This window comes from Scomber japonicus, chromosome 19 (genome assembly GCF_027409825.1).
Source record: "Scomber japonicus isolate fScoJap1 chromosome 19, fScoJap1.pri, whole genome shotgun sequence".
Taxonomy (NCBI): domain Eukaryota; kingdom Metazoa; phylum Chordata; class Actinopteri; order Scombriformes; family Scombridae; genus Scomber; species Scomber japonicus.
The window spans coordinates 8,723,881-8,748,195 of record NC_070596.1 but is presented as its reverse complement, the minus strand read 5'-3'; the positions used below and the strand labels follow the sequence as shown (position 1 = coordinate 8,748,195).

Here is a 24,315-nt window from a genome sequence, read left to right as displayed (position 1 = left end):
TCCTTTCAAACCTTGGCCCTTGCCATCAATTGAAAATGTCAGTATGCTGAGTAAAGGATCCCGACGGCCATGGTCAAAATCAGCTTGTAAAAACGTCACTGAGCAGAAGCAAGTCCACTGACCTGCAGGCTTCTCACCTAGGTCAACGTCCCTTGAGATGTACTTTCAGGATCTGAGGAAAGCTGTTCATGCCTGAAAACCAACAAATGTCACTGAGTGGAAGCATGAAAGTCAAATCACCTCCACAGTGGTGAAAGACTGACCAATTTCTACAGGAAACATCTGGTTGTAGTTATTGCTGTTTATTCTTCCTAAGAGGGCAATAATGATTTTACACAGAGCCAGTGAATATTGCCTTCTCTAATAAATACTGTTTAATTAGTGTGATGTACTGATTTAAGTAAATTTATTACATAAGACCTTGAGGTATCTAACCTGAAGAGAGCCTTAGAGAAAAATATCAAAATCAGTCAAGTCCAGATTTACTAAAGCTGTATTATGATTTAATTTGGTCTTTTTTTTTTACAACTTAGTTGCTTGCAAAAGCTTTTTGACTAAGTTGCATCAAAGGCTATGTACTCACTAGATGCAACACAGCTTATTTATCTATTCCAGACGAGTTTTGAGGATCTGCACGTCGGCAGGGTCCCATGACATCGCTGCTCATGTTTACCTGCTCTCTCTTGACCTGAACAAAGCACAATTTCACTCTTTTATCATTTACACAAGGTGATGTGAGATTCTCTCTGTCAAAACAACATTAAGTGGTCATCTAGTGGTATAAGATCTAAGATTTTAGATTCTCTCAGGCCCTTTCTGATAATACATGGATTTCACTGAAAAAACAGCAGTGATCATGAGGGGCCATACTCAAAAATCATCATATTTTTTTGTAGTAGTACAGTATTTTGGGGTAGTTGGCATCATCAAGAAATACATGTTTTTAAAATGATATACAATTCCCCTCTCTCCCCCTGCTTGAGAGTAGCAACACGTTTTGGTAATTTTGAGTGCATCACCACTCAGGTCTGTCTAAAATTTAGAGGCTGGGAAATGGCATGCAATTCATTCATCCTTTTAGCAGGTTAAAGCAAGTAACACTTATGTTTTGATTAAAAACAGCTTGAGATGGAAGTGCAGAACACATACAAACAGCTCCTTTTGAAAAGACGGCAAGAACAACCAGTGATTTCAACTAAAGGGAGAAGAAGAGTGTGTATAGTACTGTGCACAGCCATCTTACTCCCTGTCGGTAACATTTCAGAGAAGAAAAGATTGGTTAAAAACTGACCTCTCGTTAAAATCCATGACCAGATGAAATCACTGACTCACTTTGATAGCAGATGGTGCCAGACATCTAGTAGACGATTTTTAAAAAACTGCAACACCGAGCTGACTGAGCAGTTCACTGAAAGTGATGTGACTCTTGTCAAATCACTTTCCAAAGCCCAAGGATTCTGCATTTTCAGCATAAATAGTTGAGACTGCATTATCTGCTCCACAGTGCGGGGCGACTCTAGAAGCACCAGCCTGTCCCTTTTAGGATCCACGTCCATAGAGGCAGCCCTTAGGCTGGGGATCACATCTGTCTCTTCACTTACCTATGACAATGTTCCCTAGTGTTATGTAATTTGCTAAGGCAGTGCCTGCAGCAGCTGAATCATCTCCAAATAATATGAAGCGTATGTGAAGTCTGGACATAAAAGAATGAAAATCAGCAACTTCTGTCTAGTTTGTCTAGGAGCTGTGGACTCAGAGTGGGTGAGGAAAAGCCTGAAGCAGCCTTTTTGTGCATGTTGTGTGGGCTAATCTGTCACATCCCAAGAGTGAATTGTCGGTTGTAAGGTTGCATATGGCAACAGGTGTCCTGCCTCGAGGTAAAAAGAACCATGAACGCCCACCTGAACTAGGTCCAACTAATGTTGCTGTAATGACCAGGGAGGGAGGTAGGCAGGACCCTCACTGGTGGTGTTTGCATTGCTGTGTCCCGCATGATGTGCATCTGTATTGCCAGGAAACCAGGAACTCCCTCTCCTACTTAGATGTCTCCTGAGGTCTACAATAGTATACCATCATCCTTTACAATCAGACTGGCCTCCCTTACCGTTCACTATGGCAGGAGAGCTGAGATCCTGAGATGAGGTCCATAACAACAAATGCCTCTGCTGTTTCAAAGACTGCACGGCTCATAATTATATTAATGAAATACACAATGGAATACATGCATTAATGAAGACATTATTAATTTGACAATAAAATAAATAACTAAATATGTTAAAAAATTAAACAATCAAATGAAAAAATAAATAAGCAATGAAGTTTACGGTATATCCAAATTAATATATGTTTATTATTCTTAAACTCAACTGTTTTACTGCAGGTTCTCCATTTCATTTATTTACATGTTGATTTATATTTAGTCTTTTGGAAGAGGACTTTACCCACAGTAAAAGCATAAAGCATTAGAGGACAGAAGGACAGACACTCAGAATGAGCTGTGGTACAAATTGTCAAGTAGCTGACTACATTCAAGAGAAATATTTGTTTGTTCTTTTTTCCTTTTTTTTCTTCTCATGAGAGGCTCTTATTGCCTATTTATTTATTTATTTATTTAATGGATTGCATGATGCGTGCATACGAAGTGAAGGATTAGAATGCATGAATATTCTGCCTTGCTCATTCATTAAGCAGTACTTAGGAAGGTGCAAGCACAGAGCAAAGTAAATAGGTATTTATATAGTTACTGTATTTTTTTTTCTGTCTCAGCAAAATGTCTTCTACATGGTAGCTGGGCAAGAAAATGAAAGACAACTAGAATACTAATACAGATATAGAATATTAGAATACTTATTTCCTTAATGGTCATCCATCCATCAGGTCGAGTCAGTATTTAGTTAGGGTATAAAAAGAATGAGCAAAACAAATGAAAGCAACAGGCATAAATAAACATATGAAAATAGTTGGTGACACACAATTTTCCTGGTCTTAATGTTACACTGAGGTGTATGCATGAATATGCAAATGTCAATCCACTAGTATATGCACATGCACACAAAATGTGATTGTAAAGGTTAACAGAAGTAATACAAAGATTGACCATATCATTCACCCAATATTGTCACATCTAAGTAAGTCGCAAAATAAATAGAGCATTCATAAAAAATGTCACAAAGGGAGGCGTCATTTGGTTTGCACTCAAAACATCCTGTACTGCCCAAAAGCCTTGGTTGAAAGTACATTAGAGTTACTTATTATTACATGAGGCAGCAAAGTTGCCAGCCGGCAACACATAGCATGGGCAGAAGAGCCAAATGCTTATTATTTTATGAGACATTTGTATTACATTTGTAGGTCTCATGCCACATTAGGAAGTACTGTAGAATGGGCTTGACATGAGATGGTAACATAATAATATCTGCCTATATGAAATATATTCTAATCAACTATGTTGTAAACTATAAAAAATATAGCCTATATACTCTGCACATGAGCATGATTTATATACAATATGTAAGGAGCCATTTGATACGATATATGTTTATATATTACTGTACATAATTTAGTTACATTTTGTACAGAACTTAGAAGATTATACTGTGTGTTTATACTCTGTTTTCATTTGATAGTTTAGTATGAGTAATCCTAATGATGCAAATCTAGTAGGTAAGCAGAAAAAGTTGATACCTAATAAGTTATATGCATGATAACAATTAAGGTTAGTTTGAAAAAATAAGGTTGCAGTTTAAGTGCAACACTCACCAGATGCATCACATGTTGTATTGTTTGATACCTGTAGCACTCACTGGATGTACCATACATTCAGTCTTTTTAGGAACTGATTCAAACCAGATTTCAGTTCTAGTTTTATTAGATACAAGTTGACACAGTTGACCATACAATGCTAATCGACAGATGAGAAAACTGGGTCTCAGGTACAGTGGCTGAAGTGTGGAGTTCATCGTAGTTATGCAGACGACACTCACATTTACCTTGTTCTGTCACTAAGTGGCTGCAGTTCCATAGATTTTCTGAGTAAAGGACATTGAACAAATCAGTGATTTTATATGCATGTACTTCAGCTAAATGCAGACAAAACCTGAGATAATTGTCTTTGGCACAAAATAAGAGAGACTGAGAATTAGTTTTGATCTTGACTCTTGAAGTCAGATGTTATAATCTTGGACTCAGAAGTAACTTGAACATGTCAAACCAATTACAAGTCTGCATTCTACCATTTGAAAAATATGCCCAGGCAGGACATGAATCCTTTATTATTTTTTCCCCTTCATCAGATAACTAACAGACCTGCATTAAAACCAATGAAGCAGTTTAGATATGTTTTACAGCTGAGTAGCTCTGCATTAGGAAAATCCTGTCATACAAAGATATATTTGATTGTATCTGTTGCAAGAAGGTCTGGACAAAATTAAACAGACACACACCAACATCAACATGAAGATTAAAACACAATACTGTTAAGTTTAAACATGTTTACAGCAGCTCTTTAGAGGTATGGTCTGCCTGCAGAACACCACTGAAATAACCACCAAACAACTGCAGTGCTCTAATCACTGCTACTAACTGTCATATAATTAACTGAAACTGATTGTGGTTTTTATATTTATCTAGCTCAGTGGATCAATCACTCATCATCCTGTGTGGTCAGTGTTCTAATAGACCACAGAAAAGCTCTTTTGACAGCTGTTACTCCTGAAGCAAACTATTGGATTTATAGATGATAAAATCAAACTGCCTGGAATAGTCTTGGGTAACACCCTTATTATCTTTAAATATTTTCATTTGTCAAAACTTGACTTGGTGTAGATCATATTATGGTGTTCGTATGGTACATGTTTATACATACAGGATTTCTTACACAGTAACTGTAGTAATATTAAAACAACTAAGCCTGCATGTCTTAAATAACATCATAATATGATAAACAGTATCCTCACAGGACTCCTCTCTGCATGCTAAAATCTAACAAACACTAAAAGCTGGGTATTAGTACTTATAAGTTGATTCATCCACTGCTACTCCTATGCTCAGTGGACTTTTAATGGCAGCATCAAGCTGTGAGTGTACATCCTCCGCTAAAATCTCAGCACTCATAGCTGCTAGCTGTTGTAGCTGACAGCGGGATTTGCTTGATATCCAGCAGATCATTTTTTTGTGAAACATCAAGCAGTGTTTCAGAAACTGCATTTATGCACTCCTTCACACACATCCCTACTGTAAGTGTCTTTTTATGTTTCCCCACAATCCACTAGTCTGCACAATGTTGAGTTGAGCTGTGAAGGAGTGGAGAGGACTCTTATGGACCGATCATACTGGGCTCTTAACTCTTAGTTTAACATTGCCACTTTTTACAACTGCCACAGACCTGGAACAGGTCAGGCATCAGGCAGTGAGAGTAGATGTTTCTGTGATGATCTTGAACATCAAAAGACAACAACAACAAAGATGAGGCAAATTAGGAGTTCTTTCTTAATGCATGTTTAATAGAGCTCAGATCATCAAGGCAACAGGAATAGTACAATGATAATAGTCAGTGCATGTCAGGTTTTTCCCAAGAAGTAACCTAAACAGAATGTGATCTAGGCATATGAGGCCCTGTTAAATATTTTTATCCAATGTGTTGGTATTTTCCAGTAATCTTAGAAAGTCCAGTGTCAGAACATATCTGAGACCAGAACGTGATCCACTGACCATACCGTGTACCAAATGTGGAAGACAGACATGAAAAACATACTAACAGGCATATAACAATGTCAACACTTTTGAGTTTTTAGCAAGGAATGAGTTTGTTTCTCTCATTTACTGCATACACTCTGCTCCCATTACAAATCTTGTCAAAACAATTCGTATTATATTTTCAGTGTGAAACACACCAGAAAAACAGCCTTTTTGGGTTTGGACATTAACTAAAGTCTACCAGGTAGTCTCCTATTGTCATCAGATAGAGGCCTACTAATGGTTCATAGAGGGCAAACTAACACAGAGAAGCAGCATTTAGTTAGTGTGTACAATAAAACAGGAAGAAACTTCTAGGGGATATTTATTATATGATATATGCATATTAACTTGCTCACCTTTACATCTAGTTAAAAATGTGCATGTTCTGTACTACCTTTGTCTGAAGTACTCATATATCTATATACGTACACTATATTTATTTTTCTGTTCCTCACTTTTGAATGTCCTTGTAAAGGAAATTATTGCATTCAGTGTTTTAATACTGTTTTTTAAATGTTTTAATGCATTGTGTAAAGCACTTTAAAGTGCCTATGTGAATGAAATGTGCTATATTTATAAACTTGCAAGTGTTGTTAAGGTCTACATTGTCATTACTGACATATGATGAAGCTATGAACTGTCTCTGTCTCAAAGGCTTTTTGGAGGGAGAATGGCTTCTCTGGGGAAATTGTGGCAGGATCATCCACTGACTGTCCGTTCTGTGTTACCTTTGATGCTACCAGCCCCAGTGGTAATGCTGCTTTGGTAGGATTCATTGCCGGTCAGCAGGCTTCTCAATGGAGCTCCAAGGAGGTAATGTGGACACTGATATAATAAGTATTTATCTATGTATCTATGATTTAAACATGTCTGTGTGTCTGCTGGTAACACATGTTTGGCTGGTGCCTTCAGTACTTTGATTGTGATTCATCATTCATTCATCTCATGTTAATTCAATATTCATATACTGTAAATGGTAAATTAGCAAGTGATTGTTTCATTTTTTTCTCATCATTGGGTTGATGTGATGTAATTACATTCAAGTTGAGAGCAGATGTAAACTGCAGTTTGCAAGATAAGGTCAAATTAGGCTTGAAATATTCAATTTTAAACAGCTTTGCCCAATTAGGTAAATTGCCATGTGAGATCACACAGTTCTTAATAACTTAAATCTGGAATCAAGTCATGTCAGTTTTATTTATATAATGCCAAATCACAACAGATCATGACACTTAACTCATATAGAGCAGGTGAAGACCACACTCTTTAATTTACAGAGACCCAACATTCCCCTATGACCAAGCATTTGGCAGCAGCAAGGAATAACTCAGGTTCTAGGATGGGCGGCTATCTGTCTTGACTTGTTGGTTTAGGAGAGAGAGGGAGGTAGAAAGACAAATAGAGCAAGATAATAATGGAATTCCAATCCTTGAAATCTGTCTCATGTGGGAGTTAAAGGACATATTCTGATCAAAGATCTCCCACATTCCTTACAGTGGTACTAGAGGCCAGTGTAATGTAATCTAGAGTTGCTTTATCATTAGATGTGTTTCTAAGGTGTTTAGGGCCAAACACAATAACAGAACATTGTAGGAAATCTAGGTGTTTATGCCCTTAAGGCATGTTTGGAGTTTAGTTAAATGATTGATTTCATCTGGCTTCATTGATAAATATAACCAGGTATCATCTGCATAGCAATGAATATTTGTTGAACTTTGTTTCTAACTTTTGTGTCCATGGAGGATTCATTCATTAACGTGTACAAACTGAAATCGATCTGATAAATAGGACATAAAACAGCTTAATGCAGTTCCGTTAATGCTAATTAAATGCTTTACTCTCAGTAACAGGATGTGATATCAAATGCAGCTCTAAAGTCTAACAAAACAAGAACAGAGAGAAATCCTTTGTCTGATGCAATTAGCAAGTCATTTGTAACTTTCAGTGCTGTCTCAGTGCTATGGTGCACTCTAAATCCTGACTGAAAATCCTCAAGTAAACCATTATTATGTAGAAAGTCACACAACTGATTGGTGACTACTTTCTCAAGGACCTTGGAAAGACAGGGGAGATTAGATATAACAATTGGGTAAAACACCTGAATCATGACTAGGCTTTTTAAGAGATGGTTTATTACAGATACCTTAAAGTGTGTGGCTTTTAAACAATATTGTAGTAGGAGTCTTGCAGTTTCAATAGACAGTAGTCTTATGATAAATCATTGTGTTTAAATGTATGATGATTTTAAAATGGTTTAATTTTGTACCACAAAAAGAAAGCTGTATATAGGCTACTGTAATGTGATTTTAAGCATTGCACTGTGCTTCAACTGATTCAATGTTAGGGGGAAGCCTGGTTCATGTTTCATAAGGAGACAAACATTCTTTAGTGTGCATGATCAGAATGATTTTATGTCATATCATAATGCCCAGTGGCAGCATTATGAAAATTGCATGCGAGATTGTGCACAAACTGGGCTCACACAGAACATTATATAGAAGGCAGAGAACAGTGTGGAGTGTTACAGTCAAGAAAAGGGTAAGAGCTTGTCAACTCAGCACAAGTGCATTTTAGTGTGAATTGTTCTCTACTATTTTGAACAGACATTAAGATACTTTTTGTTTTTTTATTTCAATCCTTTGCCTTAAAAACAGCTCTATAACTTCCCACAGTGGAGGGTGAAACAGGGATTTTGCTACTCAATGGATGGATAATGACTAATTAGTGAATTAAAATGTAAGGAGCCATGTGATTATTAATGGTTATCCACTAGATAAGCATTAATCCCATAAGCAAAGAGTTTAAAAATGAGTGGATTCGTTTATTATAGAATCAACACTGTATCAAGTGTTGATGAGGGAAAACTCCTGCTGAAATGCAAGTGTGGTCTTTATATTTTTATCATACCTGTGAATTATTGTCTGCTATAACATTGGTAGTGGCAAGCATAATCTTCATTTATACCTATGTTACCAACTGATAAGGTTTCATTTCAGCACTCCCATATACCCTTTTCTCAGCAGTCATCCTTCCCTCCCTTTCCTTTTGTGTTGACATTTTCGTTTAGTTCCAGCGCTTTCCCTGAGAAAATAAATACATCCAGTCTTGTGTCTAGTGTTGTTTTGGCATTTCAGTCATTATCTAGACTTGCTATAAAACCCAAGCATAGCTGCCTCCCCGCTGTGCCATGCTGCACAGGGTGCTAAATAATTAACCTCCAGTTGCTACTCCACTGCTAAACAGAGTCGGATAGTGTGTGTGAGGCTAATGGACATCGAGGTTATATTCACACGCTGTTTGTGCTATTTACTCCAAGTATGATTTAGCTGTAAATAATATCTCACTTCTTCTTTTTTTCATATTTAGCTCCTATATGGTGTATTTGATTGGATTTGCTGTTTGAGTTTTAATATATTGATGTTGAAGGGCAGTTTTGCTGTGTAATTTCATAGTACTTTCGAGTTTTTTTCTTTCTTTTTTTCTATTAATTCCACACTATATTTCCATTCCTTCTTTGTTCCACTGTAAGTAATGCATTAAGAGATGATAAGTTTCAGTTCCAATATTATTGCACAAGGCTGTGCTGAGAGCAAAGGTAAAGTGGCATGCAGATGAATGATCTAAGACAATTTTGCAACATCTGTCAGCATGCTTTATGGTGATCTGTCCTTTTGGTCCTCAGGCCTCAGCTGCTCCGTACATAACTCACAGTGTGTGCTAATACGACCAGGAGCATGTGCTGACCATGCTTGAGTTATTCAAATAGACTGCTGCTTCCTGTGTCCAGCTTAGATTAGTTTCTAGAATATTCATTCATATTTAAGAAGCCAGCTGCTTTCTTTTAGAGAGTGATGAGCAAGTGTAATGTAAGTACCACACTGGGATAGACCTTTCCTTCTGCTTGCAGGCTCAAGAGAGGAGAGAAGCTGTGATTTCCAGTTTGGTCAAATACCTAGGTCCTGAGGCTGCATCTTTCATCTACTATGAAGAAAAAGTAAGTCATTCAGTGGCAGATGTCTGATTTAATAAAATAATAATGTGTAGTCTCATGTTTTATCCTAGACTCCAGAGGGGAAAGCTATTCTGTGTGGCAATATCTGCATTTTTGTAAGGAAACCTTTTTTGATTTAAAAAACTGTGTAGTGTAGTCTTACAAGCCTAACATTATAATAAAATAAAACTATAACAACACAAACAGGGGGCCCGACATGGGTCCTGCAAAGACCTGTAACAATCACATTTTTATTACCGCCAATTCTGTATTCCAACGACACGATTTTTAATCCAGATTCATCAAATGTGCTAATGATTGATCAATTATTGAATATTAACGCAGCCAACTATAGATTAAGGAAATTACTTAAAATGTGTGTCCCTAGTTGAAATGCATTAGAAAAAGGTGACATTTTTTAAACTCTCTGATACCCTTATTGGCAGCTGCATCAGTGGACCTACACGCGTAAGTATGAGGCATCGTTCAGGTGCAGTTTGGATTTAAAAACTTAGTGATTAGCTTTGCAAGACGAAAGCAACAGAGAATTGGTTTTGAATCAAGAATCGATTCTGACAACATCAAGAACCTGAAAGGAACTGTGAGATTCTCCCCTCCCTCGTAGTAACTTCAAACAGCTGAAAAACATATTAACAAATCCCTGGATGGGGGGGAGGCAAACCTGCCAAAGGCAATGAAGCAAATTGCTTCCAAAGGGCATAGAAGAGCCTATTATGGACACTCATGAACCACTGCTAGTACTACTACTACTACTACAACTGCTACTATACTGAAAAAAACATTACGTGCAGTGACATCCCACTTGCCTAAATCATATCGTGTCCTACACATAGAACAGCTACTTAGCTTCATTACATGATGCGCAGCATACTTTGTGAGACAGCACATTAGTAATTCAGATATAAGATTTTCTCTATACCTTTTCCCTCACTTCATGGTTGGAAAGGAAAATTGCCTTGAGGAAACTTGAGGCAGGAACGTCAGGGGAGACGTCATGATTTTACTTGACTAAAAAACTCAAGGGAAAATAATTTATAGCATAGAATAACAAGTCAGAGCGTAGCGAAGAGAAAGTTGATAAATTGAAGGTACGTTGTTGAGCGATATATATATGACCTGATTTGAGGTAATCCAGTGGGTATCAGACTTTCTTGATGTTTTACAGTACATGAATTAGCTTTGCACTTATTTATTCAAATAGGAAATATAGTGATGAGCCCACCAACAGGATCCAACGTAATCTACTATTCTTTTTTTGTATCCTACTGTACTTCCTTTCACATGACAAGCCGAAGGGTTTCATTCCACTAATGTCCATCTCCATTTTGGAAGACAAGTTGATGTCAGCATGTGAACATTATTTAATATCTTAGAAAAGCACATTTTTAGAATTAAGGCATGTTATACAAATTCTACAACATAATAATGCCTATACCATGAGACGATATTGTATATTACTGCCTAAAGGCAACAGCACATCCAGAATAATAATCAACTATGGGCTTGATTTTTTAAAGGTCTGCATGTATAAACGTGTGCAAACTTGACATCACCCGCAAAAAATATGCAAGCTGATCTACTATATATTTGTTTTTGTCATAACTCAATATATTTGTTAACCTCTTCCACTAGAACCTGATCACATTTCATTTTGCGCTTGCAGCTTTCTGCTCGTCCAAGCTCTCCATTTCAGACATGCACAACCCTCATTTAAATACAGCTGTCTCCACCCTGTTGCACCTGTTATTCTTAGTAGATCACCCGCAAAACGCACACAAACCAAACGTGCATAAGGGATCTAAGTAAATCAGGCCCTGTGAGTATGGTATTATAAATAAAAAAATCAACGATCCATAAAATTGTCACATTCTTCAATTAAAGTCAAAGCTGAGAATGGAGTTTGGTCTATGGTTACATATTCATGTTTGTGCAAATCAGATCGAATTCTATAAGATTTTGGCAGTGCCATCAAATCTCATTTTGTTGAGACAATGCTAGGTCTCTGCACTGTCTCATGAAGTAAAACTGTGTTATGTCGTTAAACTATTGTGCTGTACAGGACTGGGCTCAGGAGGACTACAGCGGGGGCTGCCCAGTTAATGTCATGGCACCAGGTCTGCTAACGTATTACCACCCAAGCCTGAGGAAGCCCTGTGGCAGGTAATCACCCAACTCATGAAAAATACACCACAGCATCACACCTCTCCTTCTTACTATACTCTAAAAAGTCAGAAACAATTGCTTTGTGCAGAGATGTAGTGGAGTAAAGCAGTGTGGCAGTCTCTAAATCTTTTATATAAATCCCACCTAAATTTCGAGTTAAATACCAGATGACAATATGAGGGATCTTGACTGCTTGTCTGCTGGATGCGCATGCTATTTTTATACCACAGAAACAACGTCTGCACTTCACCCTATCAACCAGGTATTACTCACTATCACTCTGTGCCTACAGATCATTGACATGAGTCATGGGAGTGATTATGCCTTCGCTGATACATATTAGTCCATTTCTTAAGAAACGGCACCAGGTCTCCAGGAGTAGTGTTCTCATAGGAAAACATCCTATAATCCATTTCTAATGGCCTGTTCAGAGATGCACAAAGCTGAACGAACGAGAGCGAGAGGTGGGGAGGAGGATTCAGGTAATGCATTTCCATAATAACATTAAGTCCATGGGGAGCAGAGGAAGCTCATTGCATAACATGACTCAAACAGCAGTGTGGGGAGGTAGCCCTTATCCACATTCCTACCCCATATAGAAAATGGATCTTCAAGGACATGCTGTGACCTCAACACAAATTCAGCACATGTAATGAAGGCAAGCCCCATGCTTGGTTGACCAAAATGTGGCTGGTGCCAGGTATCTCGTATTTAACAGCACAACAGATTCCAGTAGCGTGTGGTGGATTAAGGGATTTTATTTGGAATAGTATGTATCTCAACAGTGACTACTTTGCGGTAATTATAATGAAAGTAATTATCCTAGGTGGATACTACGCCTGAGTAGTCAGCTATGTGAGGTTATTACAAAGGCCCTCTCTACCCAATTCAAGGTGTGTTGAGACAAAGAGAATAGACAATGAGTGAGAAGAAAGAAAAGCCGCCAAGAACTATGAATAAATTGACCCCAGTGGGTTCATGCTTAACTAAGTTAACAGCTCCAAAATACATGCAGAATTAATACTGCAGTGGGAAGAACTGTTTATTGGGCTGCTGAAATCTTTCAGAACAAGAAAATGTTAGTTATGGCACTTATGGAACTTAATTAGTGGAGCTCTATCAGACGCCTGAAGGCTTGGCAGGTCATCTCTGTGTCATAGTAAAGCTCACATCCATCCAGCCATTTCAAGATCAGTCTATCAGTCCTATTGCCCTCTTGTATGTGAGGTTCAGCAGCAATACTGCTCCTCATCCAGGTATGAAGCATCAGGGTGAGTCCTCAGGGAGCCCCACTTGTGATCAAAGAAGCAAAGTTACAAAGTGTTCCCATCATTCTTTATTACACAGGCTTCTGACAAGACTAAAAGAGCTTACAGGGCTGACTGTAGACTAACATATAAGGGCTCAGCAAGATATGATCCATCACTAACATCTATCCTTCCTGTTCAACATAAGGTCATAGCACAGTACTTCTTGTACTAAAAACACGAGCCCCACTAGGCTACAAAGCATGTGGAGGCATTAACAGTGTATCAACAACAGGCTTATTCAACATCTCTAATGCAGTCTACGCACAGTTAGTCATCTGAGAAGCACTGATGTCTCTTTATATTATTTCTGATTTATAAGAAAGTTATTTCTTTGGGCTTGAACTTATTGTTCCAGTTAGTGTAAAAGCTTTGGATGTAGCACTGACTAGCACTTCAGCTGGTGAACATGTTTACTTCAACTCTCATAGCCTCTGCCCAAAAATCTCCCAAAGTGCACACTTAAGTAAACACACACATTTAACAGTTCAAATTTGATGAGCAGAAACTGAAAAGGTCCTTCAAGATCCTTTCCTGCCAATGGAATATGCCAATCACCAACACAAAGCCAAGAGGCAAACCATCTGTTTATACAACCCAATAAAACAAGTTTCCCTTCCTGCTGTCCTCAACCAAGGGCATTACAAAGCACTAGAAAAGTAAGTGAGAACAAAATAGCAAGATGCTTATATAATAGGATTCCACTCCTGCTGAATCTGATAAGAAAAGGTAAAAGTAGGCTGACTTGTACTAAAACAATACTATTCTGCAAGCACACAGGCTGAGATTAGAGAAACACTACCAACTTGAAATATGTGACAGATCTACTGGTATTCACAAAAGAGAAGTTAATCCCAGATACAGGGAAAACAGGAGATGATCAGTCACTGTCAAATTGATTAATGTCAACTTTCAAGAAAACACAAATATTAGGCAGTGACCAAGTGTCCGTTCAGTTCACTCTGAACATCTCCCAAATATACATCCACAATCCTTACACCAAAAGCTCACACACGCTATCAATCACACACAAACTTCAAGGGCTTTTTTTTTCAGCACAGTTCAGAGAAATGACTTTAAAAAAGAGCAGAGATGATCGTGTCATGTCTCTCTCTGGCGGTACTAACAAGGCTGGACAGTGGAGGCTGTGAGGAACCAATTACATGAGAGCCGACCACTGGACAAAAGAGCAAATAGCAATCAAGTTAGATCTGTGTTGAAGCACTGCATACTATCAAACACAGAGGTGATTCCTGGGGACAAAAAAGGCTGCATCACATCATGAGGATTGACATTTGTTTCATACCTTTAGTGTTTAGGGTATTAATAGTCAGATACAGTCAAGAGAAGGGAGAGATACAAATGTAGCCTGTGTGTCTCTCTTAAGTATTAACCACAATTTAATAAGTCCATTTTTTGTAACTCTTTATACTTTTATATATAGACAAAGGATATTTCATTCTATTTTAGAACAAGTAATAGCAGTTTATTCCAGATAATGCTTTAGTCAATGTGATCAAATGCTTGACAGAGGTCAATAACAGAATAGAAGGAAAGCTTTATTTTGCCCACAGTCTGTATTTGTGACAATAAAGGAATGTATCTTTCTAAACCCATTTTGTTTATCATCTGCTATTAAAGTATTAAACTTAGCCCACTGGGAAATGTGATTAAATTGAACACATCAGAACAATTTGTATATAGTGGAGGTCAAAATGATGTCCCGCTAGCTCAAAAGGATTCTTTATTCTCTTTAGTCTTTGTTCCCAGTTATAGAGCTTGTGTTAATCCAACCCGGTCTCACATCAAATATGTAATAGCTGCGTTGGTCCATAGTGCAAAGTGTATTAGTTTCAGAGTAACAGCTCTAAAACGGTGTTTCTTTGAGCCTATGCTTTTCTATTAGCGTGACTATCAAGTTTCTGTCTGTGAAGATGTTAAACAAATGTTAAAGATATTAAAAGAAAACATTAAAATGGTGACAATGAGAAACTAAACATCATATACATTCAATTGAACAAAGATGATAAAATAAAGTACACATCCACTGCAAGAAATGCTGTCAAAACACATTTTAATGCTGAAACTATCTTAAAATATTGTTTTTTCCACTAAGAATAAAAGGAATATCAGACATTTGCTTGTTTTCGTAGACAGAAACTTGACAGTCACATGACATGAATGCAGGTCAATAGAACAGAATAGGACAAAACAAACAAAAAAATGTTGGCATCTCACAATTTAAGAGCCATTATTATGAAAGTAATACGTTTTGTGCTGTGGACCACCATAGCTATGACACGTATTGATGTGACAGAGTTGGTTAATCCCATGCTTGTGCATTCCTGTACTACCCATGTTGCAGACTTTAAGTGACAGAACACCCCTTTCACATTGCTTTGCCTTGCTTAGCAATTCACAAAAGCAAAGCATTCATTTAGACAGAGCGCTAAAGTCGTGGGTGCTGTCAATTGGTCAGTTTCAGTTCCTTTTGCCTGATAAACACTTTAAACGATACACCAATCATGTTTAATCAAAACCACAAGATGCTCTTTTTTAATCTGACAAATTCCCACTCTTCATCATATTGCTGCTGCTGATTACGGTGTCTACTTTCACCTGCTGCTGTATGCATTCCTCTATAATGACTGTGTTGATTGATTTCTCCCTCCACCACTCCTGCCTCTTTTATTTTTTATTACCACACTCAGTGAATGCATTGCTTTCCTTGTTCATTATTTATATTCCATGTTTCAGTGATCTGTTGAGCTCTACTCTGTATGGCCATTGAGTTTATTGCACTAATAACCATGGGGAAATTCACCTGTATAACATTAACTGAGCTTTGCAAGACTGTTGCTGAATGTAATTCCCCCACTTCATGTATTGACCCTGTTCCTACTGCATTTTTTAAGCAGGTGTTCAACAGTGTTTCAAGTCATGTCCTGAAGATTATAAATACATCTGTTCAAACAGGCATCTTAAACCCTTACTTAAGAAGCCCAACCAAGATGGTAATCTGCTGACAAAATAAAGGCTGATATACAACCTTCCATTTATTAGCAAGATAGCCGTAACAATGTGAGACACTAGATTCAATGCAAATAATCATCTATCTCGAAGAAGACAATATTCTGGAGTGATTTCAGTCAGGCTTTAGAGGGAACTTACTAAAGCAGTTAAGCTGCTCTTGCCAAAAATAATGAGCAAACTCAGACTAAACTCTGATGAAAACAAGGTCTCACTTATTGTACTCTTATACCTAAGACCAGCTTTTAATGCAATAATGGGTTGGTCTTTCTGAGAGTGTGTTAAACTGGTTAAAAGCCCAAAATAGGCTAGGACAAACATACACTGCTAACTCCTTTGTTACCTATTTGCCTTCAAGAACACTGCAGTCATCTGCTGCTGGTTAACTGGAGGTTCCCAGCAACAGTTGATAGAAAATCCAGGATGCAACCTTTTTCAATTACACCCCAAAGCTATGGAACACACTACTGATAGATATCAGGGAAGCTAGCTCGCCAAATATCCCTCAAAGAAAGCTAAAAACATATCTCTTCACTGTAACCTTAACACTAGATCCGCCAAGGGGTCATTTTTACCCCCCTAGTGTTTTCAAGTGCATGATAGAGGAAGAATAGTGGTGTAAAACATGAGTGGTGTGCATGTGTGTCCGCATGTGTGTGTGTACTGTATCTTTCTAATTGAAAGGGTGGGCAAGGCACATATATTTCCAGGCACGTTCCCTCATTTCTCATCAATCCCTAAACCTTAACCCTAACCCTAATCCTGTTTTCATTCATGACTTCAACTGTGTGGTGTGGCAGTTTTGACTTACATATTGGTGTTCAAGTTTGCCGTCTGTTGATGTTATAACAAGTGAGAATAGAAATTGAATACCATGTTTAGCTTAGGTTTATTTAGTCTCAGTGTATATATTGTCATATCTGCCAACCTTACTTTTCAGCAGTTATATTTATGCATATGGATAATTTAGCATGTATGATCCATGGGTGAGCAGATGAAGAGCACTGCCAACGCACTGTTTGTGTGTGTGTGTGTGTGAGAGAGAGAGTGTGTGCTCTGTAGGTGCTCTGTTTAGCTCTGTTTGTCATTCCCAGTATGAAACATGTTTTTATCCAAAATTCGTTTTCATCTTCGACAATATTTACATGTATTAATTATTTTGATCTTTGTTTGTTTTATCCCACAGTTTATTGGTGCATTTTTAAAAGTATTTGACCTTTTTTGATCTGTAATAAAATAGCCTAAAGCAATTGTATAAATGAATGAAATGAATTTTAAATCTATATTTTGTCAAGTCTTAGAATTTTTTTAATTAAGTGAAAAGAACAATTTAAATGCTTCACAAAACAACATTTTTGTTTGCTAACAGTGTTGCGACAGGGGGTAAAATGATGCCCAGCCCCTCTCTGGCAGTTTTAAATCAGTCTGCTTCACACTACTGCACTACTGCACTGCTTTTAAAATGCTGTATATTACTTGGTTTTATTAATTATATGTACAGTAATGCATCATATGTTTTAACTTTGTTTTTCATTCATTTTATTCTTATTATTCTTCAGTATGCATTTTTATTGTATGTGTCAATGGGTTTCATCTTCCATCTTATGCATTCTATGTTTTCTAATTTACCTTAATCTTATTTTATTATTATCAAGTGGGTTTGTATTCCATCTTATGTTCCATAAGTGCTGAGATCAGTGGTTGGTAGGTTGAAGAAAATGACTGAGGTGTGTGTTTTTAACCCCCACAGAGCCACTAATTATGTTTATATCCAGGGCAGCTTCAGGTTGCACCCGACACAGATAATACCCACAGTGAGGTTAAACCCGTGGTAAGATGTTGTGAGGTAAACTGAAAGTGGCTTATTTCGGTCAATCAAGACCAGTGGTGAGTGTGTGTCCATTGGGAAAAGGGAGTTGTTGTTATGCTCACGGCTTCAGAGACCTAGGCACCGATTTATAGATTGTGTACTCTAGGTTTTTGCTTATTTATTTTCCAATTAAAACATCTGCTGTGTATGTATTGTATTTCCACTGTATTTTATCTTAGGTTTATTAATATTATGAAGTACATTTAATTGTCCATCTTTGTACATGTACATGTTTTTTGTTTATTTTGTCTTTTTTATGTATTTATTTAAAGTACATGGTTCATGTAATTTATTTAGTTATTTAGTACTTTGAGATGTATTTCTTCTATGAAAGGTGCTATACAAGTAAAATTATTTTTATTATCATATTACTAACTGAATCACTCTTGTGTAAAGTGATTACTGAGCATCCTCAAGCAGAAGTGTAGAACTAGTTGTTGCAGCAAATGATCCTGTATTCTATGCTACAAGTGTCTAAAAGTCTCTATTTGTCACTTCAGATTCATCATACACAGATTTGGGAGGCAACTTCAAAAACATAATAGCAGAGTATTCTTTGTTTAAGTAGGCCAATCAAGCCCCAAGACCCCTCAATAGATAGGCAGATAGTGTGAATTACAGACACCAAGCTTGTTGACATGTTGCCAAAAGACCTGCAAGTCTGAGGTTGCAAGGTCTTGGATATGTTGCTGATGAGATCTCAAGTAGCATCTTTAAATAGGCTGGACTGACAAAACAAAATGCTTCTAAACATTTGTCATTATAGTGTTGGCAGCCAGAGATGCCCTCTTTGCTTCTGATTACGCTCCTTTTGCAGTCATCCATGTCTTATTAAAGCTCCCTTGCTGAATAGTAACATCCTTATATGTGAAAGTCATTGTTAAATCCTGCTTGAAAACATCAGAGCGGTGTGTGCGTGGAGTCCACAGCAAGCCTGTTTGCTTCTGAGGCTGGTGATGTTCAACTGGCATAAATTAATCATCATGGATACTGGCTAGATTAAAGGTGTTAAGGGAGAGCCTTTCTCACATCCTCCCATTGGTGGACTGAGTTGAAGGCTGTTATAGTTCCTAAAGAGCTTTGAAGCAAATATGATGGGCCAGTGAATATATTAACAGTAATCTGTCATATTTGCACCCTATCCTTCGAATTGGGAATTGGTGGAACGTACTGTGTCTTTGCAGAGTGAAGACGTGCCAGTGAAAATCATAAAATTGATTAGTGTTAACCAAACACCTCTGGCTTAGTGCTATGGAAAGCTGGTATTATGGTTCTCTGAACATACATGTAACACATACGGTATAATAACTGGCTTACAAGGAAGCCAACATGCATAATCCCAAATCTAAATGACATCAGCTGACCTAAATGCTGCTTTCAGGACTCTGGTTTGTAACGATATCAAATAAATGGCGTATTCTATATCTCTAAAAGTAGAGAAAAAAAGCCATGTGAACGTGTGCAAACTTTGTATGTTTGCTGACTGACAGAATAACAAGCATGCATTGAGTGTAGATTCAGGATCATTCATCTCTTTGATTTTTATGGGTACCAAAATCCAAATATCACTAAATATTGGACTCTTGTTTATCTAGAGGGGCTATGAGTGTCTCCTTCAATAAGCCTAACAGGAAAAGCATAGCAACCCAATAAAAGTGTCTATTCCTTCTATTAGAACGCAACATCACATTAAATCAATGTCCTTCTGGGGCTATAGGGTGACCAGAAGCTTGGAAATGCTCCTACAGCATGTCACCTTTGACACCAACAGGTAAATTAGTCAATGGAAGGCTGAAATGGAAGGAGTGTATTGTTCATGTTGCTCAACCCCACCTCAGCAATCAATGGGGCTACAGAAGCCAGGAGACCAGACCCTGCATCTGTATCCCAGAACCGTGAGCTTGACTTTTTGCTGAATGAGTAGTGCAGGAAGAACATTAAATTTTGTCCTTCCTCCACCACCGTACACAAAGTGCTCTGGGATGGCTTCTCCAAACCAAGAGATGGAAAGGGCTGCCTATTATCTTGCATTTCTCCAATTTGTTTTGTACCCAGCTAATTGGATAGACAATAGAAAGCTTTTGGCCAATGGATTGAGGGCTTTAGGAAAGATAGCTAACCTTCTGGTAAGTTGACTCCACTGAAACACGGGCAGTCAGAGGTTTTATAATGCTACCAGTAAAAAGGGACTCTAATACATCATCTGAAGTTCTGTAGCCTTTGTCTTAAACCTCTTGGGTGACAGGAAGTTGGCAGCAGCAGCCAGATTCTACCTCTCCGACAGTAACTCATTGTTTTTCCTTTTTGACTACACTGCTCGTTGTACTACTTTTTTTTTGGAGAAAACTTTAAGAAGTCTGTTATGTAATCAAACGCACAATACTACCATCTAACCAATGACAACGCCCTGTACTGTGGCAACAGTCCAACTCCATATTGCATATGAGGACTGTACTGATGTTGTCAACAAACCTGCAATAAACAGTCATTTCTAAGGTTTATAAGTCATCCTTGAACTTGTTGTCGTTGCATTTGCCACAAGAAAAGTGGATGTTCAGCATTGTTAGTCAGGTGTTGCAGCGCACTGCCACAGGGTCGAGCGGAAGTGTGTGGGCAGGTTTGTGCTGTAGAACGTAACCACTGTGAAACAATCAGGAAATAATGTTTTATTGATCTGATTTACCAGATTTCTCGCTACCACTGTTTCCCCTTTTCATTCACTCTTTAGCTCGCTCAACCACAGCTGCTCTCTCTCTCTCTCTCTCTCTCTCTCTCTCTCTCTCTCTCTCTCTCCTTCTTTCCCTCTTTTGTAAAATGAGTTGGGAAGCCAGCAGTAAAGTCTAAGAGAAATGTCCTCCCCTCCTCCCGGTAACGTCTTTGTACTCTCTCATGACAGGGTATTACAGGTCTGAAAAGTCTACTGCTGGCTATGATTGGCCACCACAGCATGACATCTGGTTGCTTTTTTCTCAAAAGAACATTCTAGATCAAATTTCTCACCGCAGACCACTGTGGCACCAGTGTGGCACCACTCCACACAAAACCCTTGTAGCCTAAATGCACTACCCCAATTTAAATAAATGGGATGACTGGCGTTTTCATTGTAAAGCCTGATTTGGATCCCTACGGGTACTGAAAGGCTCAACCACATTTGCTAAGTATGTACTTGTGCCAGTACATGGAGATATAGAGCGTCTCAACCAGCATAGACTTATCAAAGAGCAAACTTGTATCACTTTGTCAAAAGGTAGTCAGTCATTAGCATCATATGTGTCATGTCTAAGCCTGATCATGTAAATTAGTGTTTAATGATTAAGACACTAAATACATGTGTTAATAGGGATGTAATTACTCTTAAACCTTCATGATTGACTCCTTGTGATTTTCTTGATTGACAGGATCCATTGGGCAGGCACAGAGACAGCCACTCAGTGGTGTGGATACATGAGTGGTGCAGTGCAAGCTGGTCAGCGAGCAGCTGTGGAGGTCCTGGCTGAACTCTGCCCCACGACCCTGACCCAAGAGGAGCAAGAGGCATTGCAGCGCATACAAACATTCAAGGGTTCTAGGCAGAAAACACCATCATCCAAACTCATGTACCTGTCTACCAGCAAGGTTGTGGTCATAGCTCTGACAGTAAGTGCTGCTGTCTTACTGGCTCAGCATCAAAATGCACTGCTCAAAGCCAAAACTTCCCTGATGGATGCATTTTCAAAAACTATGACTGATATATTCAAATTGTAGCAAACAGATGTCACCAAACTGTTTTTTTTTTTTTTTTGGTTCAGGACGAAATGCAAATTTCAGACAAAGTTAACCTCAATTAGGTTAATTTTCATTATATCCTATTATATGATATTATAATATAGGTACATCATGGCATTAATTAATATGCTATATCAAAATGACTATACATTGCATTTATTTTGAATGTACAAATTAAATACAAAGTGAGTTGAGGCATGTTGATTGCCCTTGTATTTCTTTGTTTTGTATTATGAAACACTGACTAAGAACATTTAATTACTACTAGTTTTCTTCAATAATTGCATTTTAATCTCAAAGGAATATGTTTACTTTTAGTTTTTTAAGACAGATCTGAAGGTTTTCTGCTATTTTAGCTGCAAAATGAGAATAAAACCTCTGCAAGACAACAATTTATTGACTCTGCTTATTTTTTCGACTTTAAGGATTTACAAATGCCGCATGATAAAAGGAAGGAAAAATTAATTTCATTTTCTGTGGTCATGCCAACTCCATTGTCTGTTGGAGACATTTTCAGTATGAGCAGCATCTTATCTCATTTGCATTTTAATATTTTACAACTGCTAAAATTGTGACCATGAATTTAAGTTGTGCTTGTTAGTTTCGGGCTTCAGGGCGACCATATTGCATTTAAACCAGTTTTGCTGTGAGAAAATTGACCTTTTCGTACTGTACAGTATGTCTCGCATTGTTTCCCAGAGAGCCATAAAACCTGCTAGAGAAGCTTGGAGCAGTGCCACACACGTGCTTGTGTGCCCACAAAACCACCAACGGACATTTGAATGAATGTAAGATGGATGAACCAGTCGCACAATGACTATGTCCCAGAGAAAGTGATTTAATCGCTTTCGCTTGATTGCACGGTTGATTGAAAGCATTTTTGTCAGTCTTCATGTCTCTCCTAGAGACTATCTCAAACACCCACTGATCACTGGATGCTAGTCTATGACTCCATGGTGGCCACGGCTTGCTATTTGTCTTTGTTATCACTAGCTTGCACTGAATCAACTGCCTGTTCCCCCTGGTTTCATTTAAGCCAGTCCAGGCTGAATCAAAGCCAGCAGCCTGACATCTCTATACAGTACATGTGTTCGTCGTTTTTTGTACCATTTGTAGCTGATTGGGGCATTTTGTTCGACAGTCACAAGAGTAATAGTTCTCATGTGGATCTGAGCTTGTGAACATATTTCATGTAATATACAAAATATATACTTCCCTTTTTTTCCACACTTAACCACTTTGAGAGTGAAGTAAAGTGGGTGTGTGCACTTTTAGGGACTCCACAGTACTGCTGAGGTTCCTTCTTATGGTATGTCATCTCCAGCTTAAGGCATGAATACTTTAATACACCATCTGGGGGACTGGCAGCTTGCCTTGTCAGTTTCTGTTTTGTCATTGTCATGAGCGCTTATTAGAAGTCTACTGAACTATTGTGTGAATAAATTATAACACATAGAACGACATAAAGTCTATTTTCACATATTTCTCAGTTTTTCAAGGCCTTGTGATTAAACTTGAATATTTACTATCAGAAAGTTTTTTTCCAAGCTTCAGAATGTTGTTAATTTCACTCTGCACAAGAAGCACATCAATGTAAAGCAGCTAATAGCCTTCCATATACAGTAATACAAATTTATACCATAAAATGGAGGAAATATTGTGTTATGTTGAATCAGGAAGGAAGAAGGTTTTGATTGATTATGTGATGATCCCCAACAGGGGTGCACAATTAATCAAAATCCAATCACTACCTCAATTCAGGCCCTATTATGACTTAATGTCTATGTGACAGTGATTCTGCTGTTCTTAGCAGAGAAATCCATTGTATCTAAACAAACATCACCTAACTGCTTCCTAAGCCGTATGAACAAATGACAGATGTGGGTTTCTCTGCATGACAACCCGTGCACAGGAAGAGGAAGCATCAATGTAATCAATGTAAATAAATCAGAGTACAGTGAAGTGAGAGAACAAGCTTTGCTTTGGTGACAACAGATGAAACATTGTAAAAACAGTCTCCTTTCATATCAGGTTTACTCTGTTTTGGGCCACTGGTTACATCTGGGAACACCTGAGTATTGGTTACAATTTGTATTATGCTTTCACCACTTTTTCAAAACAGTTTTATGGACTAGCTAGACATTCGACTTGACAGACTGGTTATTCTTAAATTTGACATTTTGTGCAGTTGCTTATGAGTCATAACCAGTAACTAACGATTTGCTAATTGCTTGTACTGTCTGTATGAAGATAATATGGATTTTCATACAAATATTTTACTATTACTATTGTGGTCAAAAATCATGATGTCAGTTCTGAGCATTTTAAAGGATAATTACCGTTTTTTTACAAAGTGAACCTTATTTCTAGCATAAAATACGATCATTTACTCACCCAGACAACTTTGGTGTCATTTGGAGTCGTTCGGACTA

The 24,315-nt window shown here is 37.8% G+C and overlaps 1 protein-coding gene across 1 annotated transcript in view; it reads left to right on the top strand.

Annotated features, from left to right (window-relative positions):
• The window catches only part of si:ch211-127i16.2 (probable flavin-containing monoamine oxidase A), a 43,511-nt gene extending 21,385 nt beyond the window's left edge, over positions 1–22,126 (top strand). Inside the window, exons 9-12 of the mRNA XM_053340152.1 lie at positions 6,391–6,549; positions 9,644–9,730; positions 11,808–11,908; positions 21,517–22,126. Of these exons, the coding sequence (XP_053196127.1) occupies positions 6,391–6,549; positions 9,644–9,730; positions 11,808–11,908; positions 21,517–21,862 (693 nt within the window). The 3' untranslated portion in view covers positions 21,863–22,126. The remainder of the gene's footprint in view (positions 1–6,390; positions 6,550–9,643; positions 9,731–11,807; positions 11,909–21,516) is intronic.
• The last annotated feature ends 2,189 nt before the right edge of the window (positions 22,127–24,315 follow it).